Genomic DNA, 19,668 nt, shown 5'->3' with positions numbered 1-19,668 from the left:
AATTCATCTCTCAATAGTACCCTTCACCCGAATCATTTGGCTCAACGATTTATAAGAAAAATGAAATCTGAATTCCTCAATAGCAATCAATCAAATCTCTAAAAGAATTCTCAAAACATTCTCTCCGACCCAAAATTCGCATCTAACTTATAGCAATCAATTACTAAAAATCCTCAAAAACTACTGAGAGATAAAAGAATGTAGCTCCAGAATCTAGCAACACAAACGTAACAATACCTCTAATGCTAATCTTCCTTGTACGCAAAATATTTCCCAACATATATAGATCATTCTTATTCTATAACAACCAATTAGCATCCTAAGTTCAATCCTAAGCATGCTAATTTAACAAATTCCCAATTCTCATCCTACACATCCATTTCTAAAACACAATTACAATAGTCAAGTAATTTCCAATGCAAATCTTAACTAAGCATCCCAATAATTGGAATTTAAGAACGCAAATTAAGATTATCCGAGATAAGATAAGTATCATGATCTGCATCCTCAGCCTGCACCACAAACAAGCGCCCTGTGGTCTGCCTCGCTCTGTGACAGTTCCTCAAAATAGTTCTGGATCCTTGCAATGGTAGCACCTGCCTGAACCAACCAAAAACTTTCCAGCATGAGGCCTCTGACACTGTCTGTAGAAAGGTACCCCTCCAGTGCTAGGAGCAACTCTCCCATGATGTTGCTGGCCCTGCGGCCTCTGCTGCTGCTGCCAAGAATGCCCTCTAGATGACTGTTAGAACTGCCTCTGCTTCTGAAAATCAGCTTGCTTCTCCTTCCTCCCCTTCTCGGACTGGTACGCTCGACTAGCCGCTACCTTATTCTTCGTCACGTCTGCCATGGAAACATAAGCTCGATGTCGGACATCAAGTCATCAGTGAAATATCGCAGCCTCTCGCTCTTCACTGTAGCAATCGCGGGCACGAAGTGACATCCCCACTCGAAATTCCTCACAAACTCAGCCACAACCCTGTCTTCCTGTCGAAGACTCATGCATTCATGAATCAGCTGGTCTCGCACATCTTCCGTGAAGTACTACTCAAAGAAAGCCATCTTGATATTTTTTCAAATCATCCTAGTCAGATCAAGACCAGTCACTATGTCTTCCCACCAGAGAGCTGCATCATCCTTCAACATGTAGATTGCGCATCTGGCCCAATCGGCATCCTGGGTCCCCATGTAGGCAAAGATCATCTCCAACGCTAGAATCCACTCCTCAGCCACAAGTGGATCACGGGTTCATGCAAACTCCTTCGGTCCCTGCTTGCAGAACCTCTAAGTGATGTCCTCCTCGTGCGCCCTCATAAGCTGTCCAGCCTGATGCTACAATTAAACTCGTGATACCAGCTAGCATGCTCATGCTGGCCTTCTCAAAAGCTGCGAGTGGTAGAGCTGCAGGTGAAGATAGAGGCGAAGGTGGATCCTGATTACCCGCATCGCAAACTACGCGACTCGGAGGCATACTGCAATTCCCAATAATTCCTCACGCAACCGTATTGCATAGCTATGTATTTTAATTTAAACGCCTTATAACATAAATTTCAGTGAAAACTCTAACTCATGGGTCCCATTTGTAAAACATAATTAAAACCATTTAAAACTCACAGGCTGACAATGCGACTTCTGAGCTCCACGTAACATACTAGCTAACCCTTCGAGGACCTTGCTCTGATACCAAATGAAACGACCCTAACTCGTAAAAAAAAATTTAAAAAAATATTACATATATGCATCTTTACTTAAAATAGATTTTCATAAAATTTAATGCATAATAAAAATCGATTGCATCTTAAAAGTTTAAACACTCGAACAGGTTAAAATCCATGCAAACGACTATAATCTCAAAAGTATGCAAACTAATGAAAAATAGTAAACATGTGCGGAAAATAGCTCAATACATAAAATATCTCATCATAAACTAAATCAACTGAAACATGAGCTGGCGAAGGTCACGGGTGTGCTAGCTCGCCACGGATACACAGAGGTATTCACCACCAGTCGGGACCACAATCTCCTGAATAACATAAAACTCACCTGCACATAATTTAGATCTAGTGAGCCTAAAGGCCCAGCATGCTCTACCTTTAATAACGAGTACTACTAAATAAAACCACATGCAAGCACATAACGTATATAAAAATAACCTGAGGATTCTAATGCATGCATGATCGTAAAATTGTATGCATAAACTGCGTCGTAATCTAAATCATAACATAATACATAACATAAGCATTGGCATGTCATAAACAAAAAAATCATTTTATGTGGGTCATATTAGTGAAGTGTAACCTAATTCGATTGATCAATCTAAATTCATCGTACGTGGTGGCGGCCTGTGGGGTGTACCCCTAATGCCATATGCCACTTCACCCAACCTTTGGGGATCCATAGGTTCATAATCGTAAGTGAAAAGGTCATCGGGCCCAGTATCCTGACCTCCAGTCCCGTGTTTGTCACAAATCACTTCAACTTCCCAAAAATATTTTCTTTACATGCCCGTTATCTCATCATAAAATACATGCATGAATCATGAACTTAGAAATATCATTTTTTTTAAAATTTTGCCCTTAAATATATATTTAATTCATTTTTCATAATAAAAATCATACTTATATGAAAATATACATATACATCAATTAAATATATATTTACGTACTAATTTCTTTGCCACTGGCTAGTTCAAGTTGGTGCCCCTTAAATAAAGCCCATAAACTTAGACTGGCTCATTAACATTTATACTGGCCCAAAAATACTTAGACTAGCTCAATCACACTTAAAATGACCCAATCAGACTTAGATTGGCACAATAGTACTTAGTCCAACCAAATAATTAAACAACTTAGGCTCATTAACAAATTTATCTCAATTATTAAATTAAACCTCCAATAAATATCTTAAGTCCAATAAGCTTGGCTCAATAACTAAATCAATTGATTCAAGTCCAAATAATACTTTATCCCAAATAAACAACTAAGCCCAATAAATAAATTAAACTCAATAAACATTTTACACCCAATAACTAAATTAAGCCCAATGAACATCTTAGGCCTAATAACAAACTTGGCCCAATGAATAAACCAAACACTTGGACTCCTAAATAAATTACCCGGCCCAAAATAAAATAATCCGGAACCAAACCATAGCATATGACCCTAATACACTTTATCCGATCCGGACAACCCACTCGCCCGAGCCCTTCCTGAGCTGGCTGCTAGATAGACCACCCTTACAACCATCTAAATGTTCACCTAGCCGACACTAGTTCAAGACATCTTAAACCAACACCCAAAGGGACCTAATCCAACCATCAACCATTGAACAACAACTAAGACCTAGCCATGGCAGAAAAATCATCCACAATACATAAAAACGTGAATAATGCATGAGTTAAAATTTTAGCTATCATATCCACATACAAATGCAACAACACAATTTAATAACCAAAACAGTGAATATACTGATCTAAACGATGTGAGTAAGGAAGGGTATAACATGCCTTTGCGTTTAGAACGCACGAAAAACTTATACGGTTACGGCTGCGCATATCGGGACTGAGGAATCCCATAATTATCCAATTTTGGAAGATCAAATCCCTAATATGCTGATTTCTGCCTCTAATTATCCTCAAATGGCTTCCGATCTGCGAATAATCATACAATGGTCAAAATTCAACTCTGGTCAACTCTAGTCAAACTTTGACCAAAAATTATCGAACTTTATTGAGCTCTCACCGCTTAACAATTTCGAATCTCGAATCAAAACTTGGATATTCGGATCTACCACGTCGAGACGATCAAAAATGGGTAACACGTCGGAGGTCGCCGGTAAAGTGAGGGAGATGGCGGCGTGGTGGCGATGAGCAAATCAACTCCAAAAATTCTAAAATTTGGCAGGGTTGTAGAGCTCAATGAGAAAATTCTAACGCACTAGGCCACGGCTGGAATGGACCACTGTGGCAGCCGGAATCGGCGAAAAACAGTGGCGGCGGCGGCGAGCTTCCAAGCTCCGATCTATGCCTGAAAATGGCCTAAAAATGACGGGTTAAGGTTGGAAAATGCTCTACATCTCCTATGCCAAAGCTTCCCTAGCTCAAAACCAACAAAAACAAGCCAAAATTGCGATTTCTCACCGAAGAAGATGATGAATAGTGTCGCACGATTCTCGGCTTCGTTCTCGCCAAATCGGACACCAAAACTCATGATTCTTGGTATGGTTGTGACCGCCTCGACGAGAGCTACAAGATGGGAGGGTCAATCAATGACGAAGGGCGGCGTCTGGCGGCCGGAGGCGTGAATGGGGGTTAGGGTTTAATGTGTGTTTTAGGGGTTTAGTGCGTGAGAGAGGTGTACCACTTAATATTATAAAATTTAGTCCTAAAATGATTCGGTCTGATCCATTTTAATGCTCTTGTGTTACTTTACTCCAATATGTAATTTAACACATTTTTACAATTATCTGAAATAGTGAACTTTGACCTGGCAACTAGACCAGTAAATTTCCAAATAAATAAATTGAGTCAATCTTAGGCTTTGACCAGTCACACAAACTGATTAATTTCTAAAATTTAAATTATCTGGCATAAATAATTATTTTAATTCCGATATCTCAATAATTATCTCAAAAATACCAATATTAACAGATATTCAAAAATAGTCAAACTCATTGACTAATTGGCACGTATATTTTGTAAATACACTCTATAACTCATTTGACAGTAATAATTATTTTTTCCAACTCAATAATTATTTGAAATTGCCAATTAAATCGGTAATAAATTTTTGGGGCGTTACAGTTCAAGACATCACGTTCACTAGGCAGCCTAGTAAATCCGATAGTATTGAAAGAGTGGGTGCCCGGTGAGCCAACTTGTGGCTAAGGGCTTTGATGACTCTTTGTATAAACAATCTTTTGTTTAATATGATTTACACTTTTATTAATGGCAATGACTTTATCTTTCTTCATATTGTTATATTGTGATATACTATTGTTGTTTTGATAAAGACCTTGAATATACTATAGTGTATGTAAGATGTGGTAGAACATGGAGATGTCTATCATGAAACACATCTTATAGTCACTGTATATTCTAAAGTGTTCCTAGTCGATTGAGCCGTCCGATAATAAGGATAAGGATCGCTCGAGTTTGAGACTAGCATTTGCGATGCAGAGTACCACGTTTCATTGGTAAGGAACATAGAGATGTTCGAAGCATGCAAATGGATATTCATATGATGAATGATTGAACTACCCTATCCGGACTTTCCAAGTGGTTATCACTTATCGAGTGGATAAAGTCCGCGGTTTTGGTTGTACACCATTAGTCCTTACTACTTGAAACATCATTGAGACTCTATATGCTAGTACTGTGCTTTGACACGTTTACCGACTCTATTGGGGTCATCAGGTGTCGGGATTGGGTACAGTTACAACACATATAGGAGTCGATGCTTTGTTGTCAAGGATTCACAAAACTTGCGAGTGTGGATATCCTATGCGATCTGAGGAGATATTAGTGTGACGAATCTCTGGCCAGAGTACATGATGTGTTAAGAAATGGTTTCTTAGTAGCACATGCGATGTCACTATTTGATCTTCAAGATGTATTGCATAGTTATCGAATCTCGAACGACTCTCGATATACCAATGGTTGTTGATTCGATCGGGATATATGGATGAAGGGACCGTACTGTACGCTAACCAAAATATATTGGTTCTTGCAGGCACTATCAGTGATACCTAGGGAATCATTGGGCGATATTGCTAGGCGCTCTTACCATGATTCGATGGGCAAGTCGGAAATTGTTGTTCCGAGTCACAAGGAGTTGTGAGCCCACGGCTAGCTGTATCCCTGAACCATTGAGGGTCACACAGAGTAATGGATTTTTAATCCCCGTTGAGATAGTTAAATTTAAAGAGTTAAATTTAATGAACAAAGAAGTTGGACTTCTTATTTAAGAGTAGAGGAGTAAGATTTCCTAAAATGACATAGGGATGGACATTTTTGGAAATCACTGAATTCGAATTCAGAAAAATTTATCTTGACTTTAAAAGGTGCAGAAATGGTTTCTGTGCACATTGGTGAAATCGGTTTATCAATCGGAGTCATGATGAATTTTATATTAATTTCTGAACATGCGGGCTTTGCTTGTCGGGCTTGAACTTATGAATAATGGGCCCTAAGCTGTTAGCGGCCTACATTATAAATAAGTTATTGCAGTACAGAAATTAAACACAACAGGTCACAAAATAATTTTCGAAAAACCCTAGAAATTAAACACAACAGGTCACAAATATTAATTTGTGAATTTTGAATTACAGTCTGGTTTAACGGATCAAATTCGTTAATTCTCTTCGTAGAAACTTCTGATAGATTTTCTAGTGCAATCTATCAGAGGGATTAAATATCCGTTCGTGGACCTGATTGAAGAACGAACAGTTCGTCCATCAGTTCCAGGGATATACAACAAGAGCAGAGCAATCTGTTGGTGTCCATAATCTCGATTCGAGATTGGAGGTAAAAAATTTATAATTGTTATTTAATTTTTACACACACAATTTAATCGTAAAGTTTTGATACCCATTATGGAATCGTTCCATATAAAATTTTTAAACTTCCGCTGCACCGGGTATCAATTCTGATTGATCTGATCGCCGCGTTCTCCAACAAGTATTTCACTAAGGAAGGTTCAAAGCCGCAAGATACCTCTCCCCATGCAATAATTTTTTGCAAAAAACTATGTTTTAGCATATGCATACATATTCGCATAAATCATATTCATGTGGGGGATTGTTGAAAAATTGTGTTGGAAAAATGGAAAAGTTGGACAATATGTGAATGAGAATTTAAGCTCATTCCACATTGGAAAAATAAGGAAATAGAACTGCCCAAGTTGAGAAAATGGGTTGGGGCCCCAAGGGGTACCCATGTTTGTTAAGGTGAGCGGACCTAAACTATGCTAGGTTCGAACCATTAGCCACACGCGCGTGCCGCCTCCGCCGTCCGCCCGATCGACCGAGCACGGCACGACACCGAGCGTGGGTGTGGGTTGGCTTTGGCACATATTTAAATTTTTGGATAAAATAAACAATTTATTTTGTTTTATTTTATTCCGAAAGATTCCTGTCTAAAGAGTTGTGTCTCTTGGTCTGATTTAAGACGGATGTGTGCGTCCCTTAGCCCGAATCTGTGCATCTTTTCAAATGACAGAGAGAAACCTCTCAGTCCGTAGCAGTGCACCTTTTCTCATCGAACCAGTGCATCTTTTCGGCTGAGTGTGCAGCCAACTGATGCATCTGTCGATCTATAAATAGGCCAATCCACTTGCATTCATTTTACTCATTCCTTCTCGTTCTTCTCTTGTCTTGCATAGAGAATTCTGATTTCTCTTCCTTCTCTTGCTCAAAAGAGTTTCTGAAAAAACTTTGTGTTCGAATTTCTTCGAGTTTGTTGTGTTACTACTCGAGGTTGTCAGCGTTCTATCTTGGAAGACATTTTGCGCTAAACTCGTAAACACCTAAGCGGGATAAATCTGTCTTAAAGATAGAGAGTTAAACTCTCGACTCGCTGTTTTGTTGTTGTGTCATTGATTGCGCACTAAGGTTGTTCGTGATAATATTGATAACAATAATATCTCGCTTTCGTCCACTTCACGTGACCAAACTTGCTCGGGTATCAATTGGTAATCTGATGTGATTACTTATTTAATAAACTCTGTTTGAACCAAAATATCTTTTATGTTCACAAGTGCAGCAAGGGAAAAACTGAAGGATAAAAACAAGAATTCATGGAAGGGGAGGGAAAGGAAAAAGAGTATGTGGAGACAATTTTCAAAAAGTTCAATTTTTTTTACTCTCTCGGTGTGTTTTTAAATTTTGAAGTACATATTTTCTGTTTTGTAGTAATTTTCATCTATGAGGGTTGGAAGTCGAGTGAATTTTCTTATTGCTAGAAAGAAATTGAGTCGATCTATTTGCAATTTTTCATGTGTTTAATTGGCTTCATTTTGATTTTTTTTCTTTTTTTTTTTGTGTGTAGATGTTAATACCAAAAGAGGATAGGATATAGAACTGCATAAAATAATGAGGTCGAGAGACCGAGAACAAGGTTGGAGGTTAGCTATTCTCTCATTCTTCGAGACTTCGTGGATGAAACGTGTTCCCGTTCCTTGGATAGGCCAATGCACATTAAACATATGTTTATGTTTGGTCTTTGCTATTTTTTCGGTATTCAATTTTTAGTTTAAATCTATATACATATTGCTTAGTTTTGGTTATCCTTCTTATTTCTTAATAGATTCAATACAAAGATTAAAGAGTCCTACGGTAATTTGTATTTTCATTTTTTTGAAATAATTCGTAGTATTATATATCATCGGGTTATTTAATAAATCACATGCAATAAAGTGTATTGTGGAATATATGAATATGTGGTTCGTATGCATGCAAATCTATTGTGTTTTTTTTTTTATGTTGGAATATGTAAATCAATTTTTACCTCGGTCGCTTATATGTTTTCTCTATTTGGTCTGCATAGAGAGCAATATGTGTATTGATTTTTCTTATAATTTCTTGTATATTGTTACAGGATGAACCTCAAATCCACCCTCACCAAATCTCAAGGTTTACTTATTTTATTTTACTTTCTTACTTGATTCAATTTTCAATTGCTATGTTTTTATTGTTAATTTAAGATTTTGTGTGAGTAGGAGGTTACCGTAAATTGTAATCAAGCATAAATTATTCAAATGACATCTCTTAAAACAATATTCCATTGCTCATAGTCTAGGTTCATAGTTTATCAATTCAGTTTCCGTATGATATTTGACTGTTTTTTTTTTGGTTTTCTTATTCATGGATTCATGGGAATGTTTCATTTCTTTGTATTTAGTCTTTAAATTTTTAGTCACCAGTCAAATTGTAGAAACCTGTAAATGAATTGTCATTACATTTTATTATTATTATTATTATTATTATTATTATTATTAATAATAATATAATGTTCTCTACATAAATTTTCGGCCATCTTTTTCAAGTGATATGATGATAAAATACTTGCATGTGATTTCATATTTTCTTCCCGATAGAAAGTTTGTACTTTATACAACAAGTGTTTCATAATTTTTATAAACCAGATCACTAAATTAAATTTTCATTCATTTTGTATATATATATATTTTAAAAAACATATAAACTTAAAAATAAAATTAGATTACACATATACAACACATGATATAACAAGTGTTTCATAATTTTTATAAACATTTTTTTGTTACACACACAACGCATGTGCCACGATTACTAATTTTAATTAGTGGTTAGCATCGTCACCACCCTCTTTATCATATAAAAAAAATCTGAAGGGACGATCCAATTTTTGTATTTTATTTTGCTATTTTGTAGGTTATAATAGCAAAATATCATCATGAGAAAAATTAATGGCAGAATCCCAAATTTCGATGTTGGATGATTCAGGTTAAAAAACTTTTACGATCGTAAGTTTGAGTACTAATGAGACCCGATGAATATCCATCCGGGACATCAACATGAATTTTATTTCTTTTGTAATTGAATTTAATTTAAGTTTTTTTATTCATTGTTCACATTAAATATTAAATATATATATATATATATATATATATATAAATTAAAACTGAAATTTCATTAGCTAGTTAGATAACCCGAATCACAACTCAACCAACCTTCAACACCAAATATCCAATATCTTTATTTAGGTGATTATCCATCCAATATTCTCCATTGGATGATGCTCTGGCGTCCGGACACGTATCAAGAAACAAATGCTCACAGCTGTTAATTCGTAGATGAGAGCTGTACCCAAATTATTGCAGGCCACGTGGCGAAGCTCCCCGAAGGCCTTGTCCTTTTGCACACGTTGCACTTGCACCCCCCCGAAACGGCGTCGTGTCCAGCGGGCCTGGTTTTTTCTAGCATTATCGTTTCCCCAAAAACCCATACACAAGTAATCTTTATCCACAATTCCCCAAGTTGACTCATCGATCGTTATATACCAGCACTTTTTCCAGCTGCAGGAATCATTCATTCTGGAAAAATAAAAATGGTGGGTGGGAAGATGAGTTATCTGGCCATGAAGACCGATTACGCGGCGGAGAATGCGCTCATCAGCTCCGATCTCAGGGACCTCGGCAATTCTTTGCAGCAGCTGGCCAATCACGCTTTCCTCGGCGGCGGCCTTGGCTTCGGGACCTCCTTCCTCAAATGGGTCGCTCTCATTGCTGCTGTGTAAGCTTCTGTTTAATTTCCTCAAATTCATTATTAATTAGTAATGTCTGGTAGTGGAGTACTTCTATTTGAAATTGGAATAGCTTATACAATATATACATGTCTTGTGATGAAGTTCAATTTGGGATTAATGTTTTTTATTAATTTTTGTTTTTGTGTCTGCAGTTACTTGTTGATCTTGGATCGAACAAACTGGAAGACCAACGTCCTTACAGCCCTTCTAATCCCTTACATTTTCTTCACTCTTCCGAATTGGTTGTTCCATATTTTAAGGTATTTATTTAAAATAATTAAGAAGCCCTTCCTTCAGTACTTGTCATGATCTTGTCCAATAATTTGTTAATAATTAATAACTTGGTTTTTTTCATGTGACAAAAAATGCAGGGGAGAAATTGGAAAGTGGATTGCTTTCATTGCTGTCATCCTACGCCTGTTCTTTCCTACGCGTTTCCCAGGTACATGGCAGAATACGTGGAACCCGTGACCGTGAACAAATTATGTGCAAGAATTAATTGTTTGAACTAGCTAGTGTAATTTTTGTGTTCTTGGAGATGGTAATTCTCCTTGTAAGCTTGTGTCTCATGCATACATTAATGTATAGAATGAAGCTCTTGTCCCAGAGATCGAGGTTTACATTTTCACTAAGTTTATTACTTTGATTCCAACATAACAAGTAAATATATGTAATTTGTGAATATAATGCAGATTGGCTGGAACTGCCGGCAGCATTGATCCTATTACATGTGGTGGCTCCGAGCTTATTTGCTGATAGTGTGAGGGGGCATTGGGTGGGGCTGGTAATCTGCCTCATCATCGGAATTTACTTGCTGCAGGAACACATTCGTGCATCCGGTGGGTTCAGGAATTCCTTCACCAAGACCAACGGCCTCTCCAACTCTATCGGAATACTACTGCTCTTCGTTTACCCGGTTTGGGCTCTCATTCTTTGGATTCTGTAGATGGGAGTGAGTTACTTGTGGAGGTGCATGGATCCATTTGCTTTTGTTTGAACATCAGTTTGTGAATGTGGTTGAATAAAGGGCATGTAGCAGCATGTTCTCTGGGGTTGTTTGTATCTATTTTCTTAGCAGCAGCAGACCTTATTGACATTCAAATTTTCTTTTCGTTTTACTTTTGTTCCAACTAGTTATTATCTATAACATGCAATCCGATTATATAACTAATCCGACGTTAAAATATTCAAATATAGATTAATTGATAAGTCGAATTCCATATCTTAATTTTAATCTATCTTTTTGTCACGCTGAAAATACAAATATATAAATAAGTCCCCGAAGTTCGACTGGGAATTCGCGCAGGCCCATTCGTGGAGATTTTGACAAGAAGTCGAGCCAAATCTAGTTTATCGATTTTATGAAATATCAAATCAAACCATTAATAAGAAAATTCAATCCTACCCCATGGATTTTATTCTATGTCTTTATTTATCATGCAGGATTCACATAATTTGAACCAATTAAAAAGTTACACGTATCCAAGTATCCCCATTAATGATTGATGACAAGTCCAACCAAATCTAGCTTTTGCGTATGATTCGGGTGATCCGACATTTAAATTCATTCCTTTTAGGGTGAAAAGATTAATTTTAAATTTAAGTAAGTTTTCTAATTAACTAGCTATGGTAAGCAAACGAGTATCAAAATATATGAAGTATCGAAATATTGGATAATATATAATATGTTATGATGAATAATGACAATTGATTTAATGCTAGCATAAAGTTATACGAACAAGTGGGATTTTTCAAATTTTGAAGAATCTTACATAAGATAAATCAAAATGGACGGTTAGATATAAGAAATATTTCCAAACACCATGGATTTTTTTTAAAACAAATTTATTAAAAATCCATAATCATTTTTTAAGGTTTGCAAAACACTCCCACAGCCAAGGTTCTAAGGTTCAAAAAACGCGAAGCGTTATGTTCAAACTTTACAAGTTTAAGCGAGTTTAGAACAAGGTTAAGATAAGCGAGTTTAGAATAAAGTTAAGAATGAAAAATTGGTTTTTAGTTTTTGTATAATTTTAATTATATTAAATTACTTAATAGAATAAATAACATATAAACTTAAATATTTTAAGAATAAATAAAAAAAATTCAAGTTAAAAAAACGTAAATCTCAAAATAACAAATTATCTAGAGTAAAATATTTGTGTTAGGTCAGATTTCAACTCTTAGTCGCAAAGAAAAGAAACGTACGAAGAAAATTTAATATGCATTTAAGGGTTTTTTTTTTAAAAAAAAACTTATATTATTAAATATTTATCATTTAAAATAAAAGTTAAAAGTTAAAAATATTAAAAATAAAAATTTAAATTAAATATTATTTTTTAAAAAATTTATGTTTTTCACGTTTTTTCACAATTTTTTTTGCACTTAATATGGTCAACCAAAATATTGACCACTTTTTTTCATATTTTTGCCCAAAGCAAAACTTTTTGTTCATGCTTCTTGTTTAATCACACTTAAACTTAGCGAAACTTTTTGTTCATACTTCTTGTTTAATCACACTTAAACTTTTTCTTCGCATGAGGCCATTAGATGTTATCCTTGTCAAATCATCATTAATTGTGATTGAGAATAAAATTTTTATATTCTTTTTGTGTTGCATATTTTTTCTCAATTATCATTATTAAAATTTTGGAGCCTGCGATAATGGTCAATATAAAATATTGTAAGGAAATAATGTTTTTTTAATATATATATATATATAAATATTGTAAGGAAATAATGTTTTTTTAATATATATATATATATAATTTATCATAGTTTAATAATCACTATATTTAAAACTCAATTACGATATTTCTATGATTAAAAATGCATAGCAAATGAATTTTTTAACAAAATATAATTTTTTGATTTATGATAAAATCCATTTAAAAATCTATTACTATTAATAAAGCAAGATCATATTATACTAAATACTTTTGAAATTTTTAAGTTTTCTGAAAAAATTGTCCTTCTTTCAAAATTATAATTACATGCATTGCTAACTAAAAAAAAAGTAAAAACATTTAATACACATACCTATATTAGTCCTAAAATTCCACATGTTCACTTCTAAATTAACACACACGTGCATACCCACTTACATATCCATTAACTAACTTCCAATTTTTTTTTTCATAGTTCATAGTATTTGTTCTTTAAAAAATTTCATCATATTAAGATTTTAAAAATAATATTTATTTCAATTTAAAAAATATATAATTTTATATACACGCAACGCGTGTGCTTCGTGGCTAATATATATAATTTATCATATTATTAATAATCACTATATTTAAAGGGAAGTGTTATTTACACTCCAAATAATGTTAATCACACTTCAAATTATGTTTTTATTGTACTAGTTGACAAAACTATCTTTATTTATGACTTTCTTATTATATATAAAATCTTGTTTGACATTCTAAACTTATACTTTTACATGTATTATGAAAATTATTATGTTTAAATCATTAATATTTTTATTTTACATATAATCAAAAAAATAAAACTTTAACAATTCAAGTGCACATATATTAATATATTTTATGTTTTATATCAAATTTTACAAAATATTATAAAACTTTATATTTATGTACACTGAAATTTTGATAAATTTTTTTAAATCAAATTAAATATTAATTATATTATCTAAATTTGTGTATAGTTTGATTTGGTTATATCATGATTATCTCGATTATTAATTTTAAAAACATATATTATTTTATTTCAATTCATTAAATATTCGAAAATTTGACAAAGAAATAAATTAAAGTTTCAGGAAGATATTTTTTATTCTTATTTTTATTTTTATTTTTTTATAAAAGATTTCAATTGTATTTTTTATTGAAAATATTTACTTAAATTTATTATTTAGAATATATCATTTTAAATATTTTATCTTCCTGGTTCTCAAATAAAGTGATTACACAATATTATATACATTATTTAATTTATAATTTTAACTAATATTACAAATTCAAGACATATTTGTAAAAACTAAAAATAATATGATATCTACCTTTTGAATATAATATATTATTATTAAAAATATATATTATTACTTTAATAAACAAAGTATCAAGTGGTATAAACTATAAACTAATGTAATTAAGATGCATAGAAATTTTTACTACATCAATATTTAACAATTCATTTAAATTTTAAATATTAATGCTATTGTATAAAAAATTAAAATTCTTAAAAGTCATTCAATATTATGAATTAATTGTAGGCGGTTTACTAATATAAATGTTTTTCTATATTGAACATTAGTTTTAAAACTTTCTATTAAAATAATAGATTAATTTTTTATTTGTTTATTAATTATACAAGAAAATTAGTTCATATTAGATATGTGCTTAAATTTTAGAATGATTTGAAACTTACTAAAAAATATGAAAGGATAATATTGTTAATATGTAAAATAAAAAAGTAGAGTGGAGTGTGATTAATATTTTTTGGAGTGTAAATAACACTCCCCATATTTAAAACTCAATTACGATATTTCTATGATTAAAAATGCATAGCAAATGAATTTTTTAACAAAATATAATTTTTTGATTTATGATAAAATCCATTTGAATTTTTTTAAAATCTAAACTTTGGACCAAATCGTTTTTCTGATTAGATTATTTTCTTAAATCGAACCGTGATCCACCGTCACCCAACCAAACCCAACCCATTATTTGATTCAGTTTTCTGATTTGGTTCGATTTTCGCTCACCCGTGGTTTCCAATGCGACAGGACAGATCCCAACTAATCCGGAGGCAGGAGTTTGTACTGGGACCAACATGATGTAGTCTTGCATATCACCTTAATTTTAAATCCACCTTAATTTATTTTTTTTTTATAATCTTATTTTACTATTTTGAAATATCCAGTTTTATTATAAATAATTATTGAGTCTCTTAAAAAAAACTAGTTAATTTTTTTTTTATATAGCATCCCTTTTTTGAAAACTCTGATAAATAAAATATTTTATATGTTTTAATGATTTATTTTGTCTAAATATTTCAACTGCTTAGTTCTAAAATAACAACTTACAAGCTAATAAGTTTGTAAAACAAGTTATAAGAAATAATACCATGTAACTTATCTTTCCCTATATATAAAAAATCTATCCCTTAGACACCATTTTTTTATTTGCCGAAATTGCCCTTATATGATATAAATATTACACTTTTATTTTTATTTGTTTTTTTTAATATCAATATTTCAAATTCCTATATTTTTCTCAACTAAACATTATAGATAAGATAAATTGATAAATAAATTTTAAATTTATTTTTATATTATTTTAAAAATGAAAAAATAAATTTAAATATTATCGAAAAAAATAATATTTAATTATTTATACATAGCATACAATATTAAATATATTATATGATTTTATACACGCACAACGCGTGTGTGTGATTATGTTAGTATTTATAATAAATTTGGCCCAAATAAGCTCCACTCAGTGCTCCAGTGCCACTATTTGTTTTTTCTTTTAGTTTTTTTAAGGCCATTTTTATTATTTTTTTCGCGTGACAAAACTGGGCTTGAGCTAGTCCGGTGTGTGAATTTGGGATTGGAGTTTGGAGTTTATGGGCCAAGCTGGGACGACTTTACATATTGTTTTTTTTTTTTTTTGGAAATATTGAAATGGTACATTTAAGTTATGAAAAATATCAATTTAGATGATATCATTAATTTATATTTGTGAGACGTATTGACACCTTCATATCTAAATTGGTTTATTTATTAATTTAAAAGGATTGGGTTGTATTTTGATGGAATAATTTGAATTTAAGCAGGTATTTTAAATAATTTTATATTTTATATTGATATTGGTTGGCTCATTTTCCACCTAAAATAGGTGAATTGATGTTTTTTTAATCCGCCTAATGATGGGTTGCAATGTATTATAGACTGGTTCACCCGCTAACTCATTTTGACATCTCTAAACACACACACTTCTTGGAAGCATAAAAAAACCCTTTCTTGCTTAATTAAATATCCAATCAGATTCAAAAAATTACATTTTAATTAGATAATAATTTATAATTCATCTCATATTAAAATCTCAAAAAATTCAAACTAGATATCGAATTCAATGTCTAAAACCCAAAATAAAATAAAAATATAATTACATAGTTTTGCCTAACCAACAGCACGGTCATCAAAGCCCGCTTTCCTCTGCCTATATCATTAAATTCCCCTGCAAGAACCCGAGAAAGCGTGACAGTAGTAAAATAAAAACGCAGCCAGCTATTTGCATTAATTATAATCTCATCTCCACCGTCCCTTCTATCTCATCTCCACCCTCCAAAAAATAATCGTATAAATACATTAAACTACACCTACTCAACACATTTTCTACACAAAATCTTTTAATGCGCCACTCTCCATTTAATGCTTCCCATCAGAAATCTTCAGACGCCATCCTTCATCTCCAACCGTCCACGTGTCTCCCATCCTCACCGTCTGCTAAACCTCTCCGGTGAGAGCAGCGCTTCGGGGTCGCCGCTCCTCAGCCGGCTCGGGGAGAATGCTCCGCCGGAGGATCTCATGAACATCGGGCTTGCGAAGGACTTGCTCCGGCGTGACGACCCTAGCCGGACGCTGGACTCGGACAGGGGGAGGAATCCGCCGATGCTTCGCCGCCGGAAGAATGGGGATTTCATGCCTCTGTAGTAGCGGAAAGAGAAAACCCTGGGTTTTGTGAGTGAGGTGAAGGGGGAAGGACGCTTGCTCCAGAAGCCTCTCCGGTACCTCCACGGGGAGGCTGTTACTGGTTCTAGGGTTAATCTTTCGGATCCTAGGTTTCTTTCGAAGCCGAATGAGTATGATCTCTTGAGCAAGAAATCGCGGCGGTTGGGCCTCATGTCTTCGGATTGATTATTGCTCCGCCGAGGAGAGGGCTCCTGCTGCGTGATTTCTTCCATCGTTGCGGTTTCTGTTTCGGTCAGTGGTTCGAGGATTGTGCTCTCGAGTATCATGTCATCTAAGCTCGGTCTAATCCTAGCTGCCATCAATGGCATGAACGGCGACTCCTGGCGTAATATTCCGGCGCGGCAGAGGGGGCAATTCGCGTGCGAACGGAGCCAGATGTCTATACAGTCAACGTGGAAGGCGTGCGAGCAAATCGGGAGCGTGCGAACGTAATCGTTCTCTTCGAACTCGATCAAGCACACCGCGCAGTCGTGGAATCCGCTTTTGCGCATGTAAGCGGAGAGAGGAATGGTCTTGATGATCGCCTCGTCGATTCCGTAGGGCGAGAGCACATGGAAGGCGTCCGTAGGGTTGAAGGAGTAAGGCTGCGACTCGACTTCTCCGGCGGACGAGGACGGGACGTATCTCCGGCGACGGCAGCGCCAGCGCCTGTAGCGGCGGTAGTTGAGGAGGAACTGGCGGGAGAGGAGGCGAGAGTAGGTGATGATGACGAATGCCGTTGCAATGATGACGACCATGGCGATCAGCGGGGGACTAAAGTTAACAGGTGGTTTTGAGGGCTGCGGGGGAGATGATTCTTTAGACGAGGCAATCGAAGGCGGCGGTTCAGCACGCTGTGGCCGGGGATGAAAGGCGGAATTGAGGTGGTGCGGCGACGGCGCGGGGGCTATAAGGTGGTGGAGCATGGCGGAGGGTTTTCTGAATGTGGAAGGTGGCAGCGGTGGTTGACTGAGTTATTTTTGTTTCAGTAGAAAGTTTTGGGTTTGGTTGGCATTCGACACGTCATTTTACTGAATTTAATGCCACACCACCACCCTACTACTTTCTACCATCTCCAGTCCACTTTTATAATCTCTTTTCGTTTTATTAATTAATATATATATATATATATAATAATATTTTTAAAGTAAACCTTTTTTTGACTAGAAACCTGTTTTAATTATTATCATTACAATTTATTTGAGATGCAATAACAATTTACGTGTATATCGTGCTTGCTTTATTTATTTATACAATTTTTCATCTAAAGATTTGATTGTAAAGTGATGATTTATCACAAGGTTGATCATAACATTTTGAATTAATTGCATATATAGTGTAAATTAAAATCAAATGCTATTCGTTTTGTAAAAATAATTTACATTTAATAATTCTTTCGAAACACAAATGCTGAACATGGAAGCTGCTCTAGGGAGTACAGAAATGGTAAAGAGTGTTTTTCTCCTCTCGATCAAACATCAAACAATGGAGAAATGGGACAATAGTGGCGTACAGAATGTATTAATCAAAAAGAACAAACCAATTTTGGAGCAAGCTCCAATAACTAGCATAAAATCTTAATTCTCGACCTCTTTCGCCCCTAAATTCAATAACGTAAATTATATGACGTTCAATTATATATTTGAAATAGTTACTTTTTTCAAACATTTTTCTTTTCATCCCGATCAAATATATTTTAGTTTTTATATTTAATATTATTTAAAAAATATATTGTTACCGATCAATCACATCCTTGAATACGTTTACTACTTCCAACCATTTTTCTTTTTTTTTTTTTTTACATTTTAAAACATTAATTAAATAATGATATTGAAATTTATTTTTAAAAATCTACTTATTCAATAAGTTTCATAATTTGTGTGAAAAATATACGCAAACTTAAACATGAGAGACATATGAAGTATAGATGACTTCTCTACACAATCCCAAAAAAATAATTCCACTATTAGATTTTTATTTTACTGTGATATAATTTATTTTCATTATATGAATGAAGTTAGTTTTAAATATTTTTTTAATCCCAAAAAAAAAAATCCCAAAAAAAAAAAAGATATTATGTGGTTTTACATTATGCTGGCATTTGACTATTTGGTTGGGTACTTATTGAAGCTCAGACTCTTCTAGCATTGGAAGACAACACCATTATGATTTTGTTTGATCATGGATGGAGGAGCCCAGAGGGTTGACCTTATAGATTTGGAATTCGAAAAATAGTAAATTCAAAATGAGAGAAAATCCAGTCAGCCAATGGTCTAAAACTTATTTGATACCAAAATGGAGAAATTTCTCTGATAGATTTGTAATTTATCTAGCATTAAGGTTCCAAAATTTGAGACGAAACATCGATTGATCGAAATCTAGACTCAATTATTACAAAATATCTTCTTTTTCATCTCAAAAAAATTCGAGAAATTTCATGTTTACAAGTTGAATCCACTGGAAAAATCAATAGACTGATCATCTATCCGTAAAAGTTTAGGACAGTACGTTTAAGTTAAAGGGTAAACATCCCATCACCTAAGTTACAAAATTCTGGAACTATCGATATTCGAGATATAATCATGATAGGGTTATGAAACAAAAGTAGTGTGTTAAATAGGGAAGGGAGTGCCTTTTTTTTTTTTTTTTTTTTTTGGAAATATCTCCACAACCCAAAGGTGGACTG

The 19,668-nt window shown here is 34.0% G+C and overlaps 2 protein-coding genes across 2 annotated transcripts; one reads left to right on the top strand and one right to left on the bottom strand.

Annotated features, from left to right (window-relative positions):
• Nucleotides 1-9,984: 9,984 nt before the first annotated feature.
• Nucleotides 9,985-11,400, top strand: LOC140865807 (cold-regulated 413 plasma membrane protein 1-like). The gene is made up of 4 exons (XM_073270581.1): nt 9,985-10,269; nt 10,435-10,542; nt 10,654-10,724; nt 10,975-11,400. Exons 1-4 carry the CDS (start codon nt 10,085-10,087, stop codon nt 11,226-11,228), a joined length of 618 nt encoding a protein of 205 aa, XP_073126682.1. The 5' UTR covers nt 9,985-10,084; the 3' UTR covers nt 11,229-11,400.
• Nucleotides 11,401-16,337: 4,937 nt separating this feature from the next.
• LOC140865473 (RING-H2 finger protein ATL65-like) lies at nt 16,338-18,211 on the bottom strand. Its single transcript, XM_073270133.1, has one exon. It carries the CDS (start codon nt 17,906-17,908, stop codon nt 16,748-16,750), a length of 1,161 nt encoding a protein of 386 aa, XP_073126234.1. The 5' UTR covers nt 17,909-18,211; the 3' UTR covers nt 16,338-16,747.
• Between the last annotated feature and the right edge of the window lie 1,457 nt (nt 18,212-19,668).

This window comes from Henckelia pumila, chromosome 4, assembly GCF_033568475.1.
Source record: "Henckelia pumila isolate YLH828 chromosome 4, ASM3356847v2, whole genome shotgun sequence".
Lineage (NCBI taxonomy): Eukaryota > Viridiplantae > Streptophyta > Magnoliopsida > Lamiales > Gesneriaceae > Henckelia > Henckelia pumila.
The sequence above is the reverse complement of the archived record's forward strand: the minus strand, read 5'-3'. Positions and strand labels throughout refer to the sequence as shown.